The sequence below is a fragment of the Physeter macrocephalus genome, chromosome 20 (assembly GCF_002837175.3).
Source record: "Physeter macrocephalus isolate SW-GA chromosome 20, ASM283717v5, whole genome shotgun sequence".
Taxonomy (NCBI): Eukaryota; Metazoa; Chordata; class Mammalia; order Artiodactyla; family Physeteridae; genus Physeter; species Physeter macrocephalus.
The window spans coordinates 75,855,636-75,857,837 of record NC_041233.1 but is presented as its reverse complement, the minus strand read 5'-3'; the positions used below and the strand labels follow the sequence as shown (position 1 = coordinate 75,857,837).

At 41.9% G+C, this 2,202-nt stretch overlaps 1 protein-coding gene across 1 annotated transcript; it reads left to right on the top strand.

Annotated features, from left to right (window-relative positions):
• Positions 1-354: 354 nt before the first annotated feature.
• On the top strand, positions 355-1,953 carry LOC102994170 (60S ribosomal export protein NMD3-like). The gene has a single exon (XM_028481735.2). It carries the CDS (start codon positions 417-419, stop codon positions 1,926-1,928), a length of 1,512 nt encoding a protein of 503 aa, XP_028337536.2. The 5' UTR covers positions 355-416; the 3' UTR covers positions 1,929-1,953.
• The last annotated feature ends 249 nt before the right edge of the window (positions 1,954-2,202 follow it).

Sequence of the window (2,202 nt, the reverse complement as noted above, 5' to 3'; positions counted from 1 at the left end):
TTGTACATATGGTGACCCATATGGCAACTCTACAGCTTCAGTCTTACTATCTTCACTTCACAGAGGAGAAAACTGAGGCATAATGTGGGACAGCATTTGTCCACGGTGACACAGCTAGGAAGTGGTGAAGTTAGAATTCATCTGATTGAACAGTCAAAAGAGTACGAATGCATGTTGAGAAGCCCAGGTCGGTCCAACAAACCCAACCCTGAAGGTGAAAGCTTAATAGTGAGAAAGAAAACGGAGTGACGAGACTGTAAGAGCTTCTATATTTGGGCCGCACCAGCCTGTGTGGAATAGGAACGGTGCTTTGCTGGTGCAAATTACAAAATAAGGACTGGGCGATAGGAACTGGTCCTGCCGCGGTTTTTCAGCACATCTGGGTCTGGCCCAGAGGCGCTGAGATATACAGAAAAATGGAGTATATGACAGAACCTGTGAAGCACACACCTGGACACATCTTGTGCTGCAACTGTGGTGCCCCGATGAGTCCGAATCCTGCCAGTGTTCGCGTGGCTTGTCTGCGAAGTCAAGTAGATACCAGCCAAGGCATTCCGAAACAAGTCTCTCTATCTTTCTGCAAACAATGCCAAAGATATTTCCAGCCACCAGGAACTTGGATACAATGTGCCTTAGAATCCAGGGAACTTCTTGCTTTGTGTTTGAAAAAAATCAAAGCCCCTCTGAGTAAGGTACGTCTCGTAGATGCAAGCTGTGTTTGGACTGAGCCCCATTCTAAGAGACTTAAAGTTAAACGAACTATTCAGAAAGAGGGGATGAATGGTGCTATCCTTCAGCAAGTGTTTGTGCTGGATTATGTTGTTCAGCCCCAGATGTGTGGAGATTGCCATAGAGTGGAAGCTAAGGATTTCTGGAAGGCTGTGGTTCAAGTCAGGCAAAAGACTTTGCACAAAAAAACTTTCTACTATCTGGAACAGCTGATTTTGAAATATGGCATGCACCAGAATACACTTCGTATCAAAGAGATTCATGGTGGTCTGGATTTCTATTATTCCTCAAAACAACATGCTCAGAAGATGGTAGAATTTCTTCAGTGTACTCTTCCCACTAGATACAAAGCCTCACAGAGACTGATCTCTCAGGATATCCATAGTAACACATACAATTACAAAAGCACCTTCTCTGTGGAAATTGTTCCAATATGCAAGGATAATGTTGTTTGTCTGTCTCCAAAACTGGCACAAAGCCTGGGGAACATGAACCAGATATGTGTGTGTATTCGAGTAACCAGGGTCATCCATCTCATAGATCCAAATACCCTACAAGTTGCAGATATTGATGGGAACACTTTCTGGAGTCACCCTTTCAATAGTTTTTGCCATCCCAAACAGCTAGAGGAGTTTATTGTTATGGAATGCAGCATAGTCCGAGATCTAAAACGCAGTGCAGGTGCTGGAATGGTATCAAAAAAGCATACCCTCGGGGAAGTCTGGGTACAGAAAACATCTGAAATGAATACAGATAAACAGTATTTTTGTTGCACTTATTTGGGACATCTTCTAAATCCTGGAGACCTGGTGTTGGGGTTTGATCTGGCCAACTGTAACTTAAATGACGAGCATGTCAACAAAATGAAATCAGATAGAGTCCTAGATGCGGTGTTAATCAAGAAGAGCTATGACCGTACCAAACGTCAGTGTCTTAGAAACTGGAAACTGAAAGAGCTTGCAAGAGATAGAGAAAACATGGATACAGATGAAGAAAGGCAACACCAAGATTTCCTTGAAGATCTTGAAGAAGACGAGGCAATTAGAAAAAATGTGAATATTTATAGAGATTCAACGATTCCTGTGGAAAGTGACACAGATGATGAAGGAGCACCTCGAATTAGTCTGGCTGAGATGCTTGAAGACCTTCACATTTCCCAAGATGCTACTGGTGAAGAAGGTGAATCGATGATGACCTAACGAGATCATGTTGTAGATGGTTTCCACATCCGTAGGCTCAGAACGTTGGACAAAATCATCTTTACTGTCGATTCTGTCTATGCCTTCATATTGAGAGAAGGGAAATTTAGTTTTAAACCTGAATAAATACGACTATTTTGATTGCTCACTCAAAGCACTGAAAAAGGTTGATGGTTTGGAAGTTGTAGATTAAAAAAATTATGCAGAATGTAATTATTACTGATATTTAGGCCATTTTACGTATGGAATTTTATTGGCTTGCTTTTTTATGAGG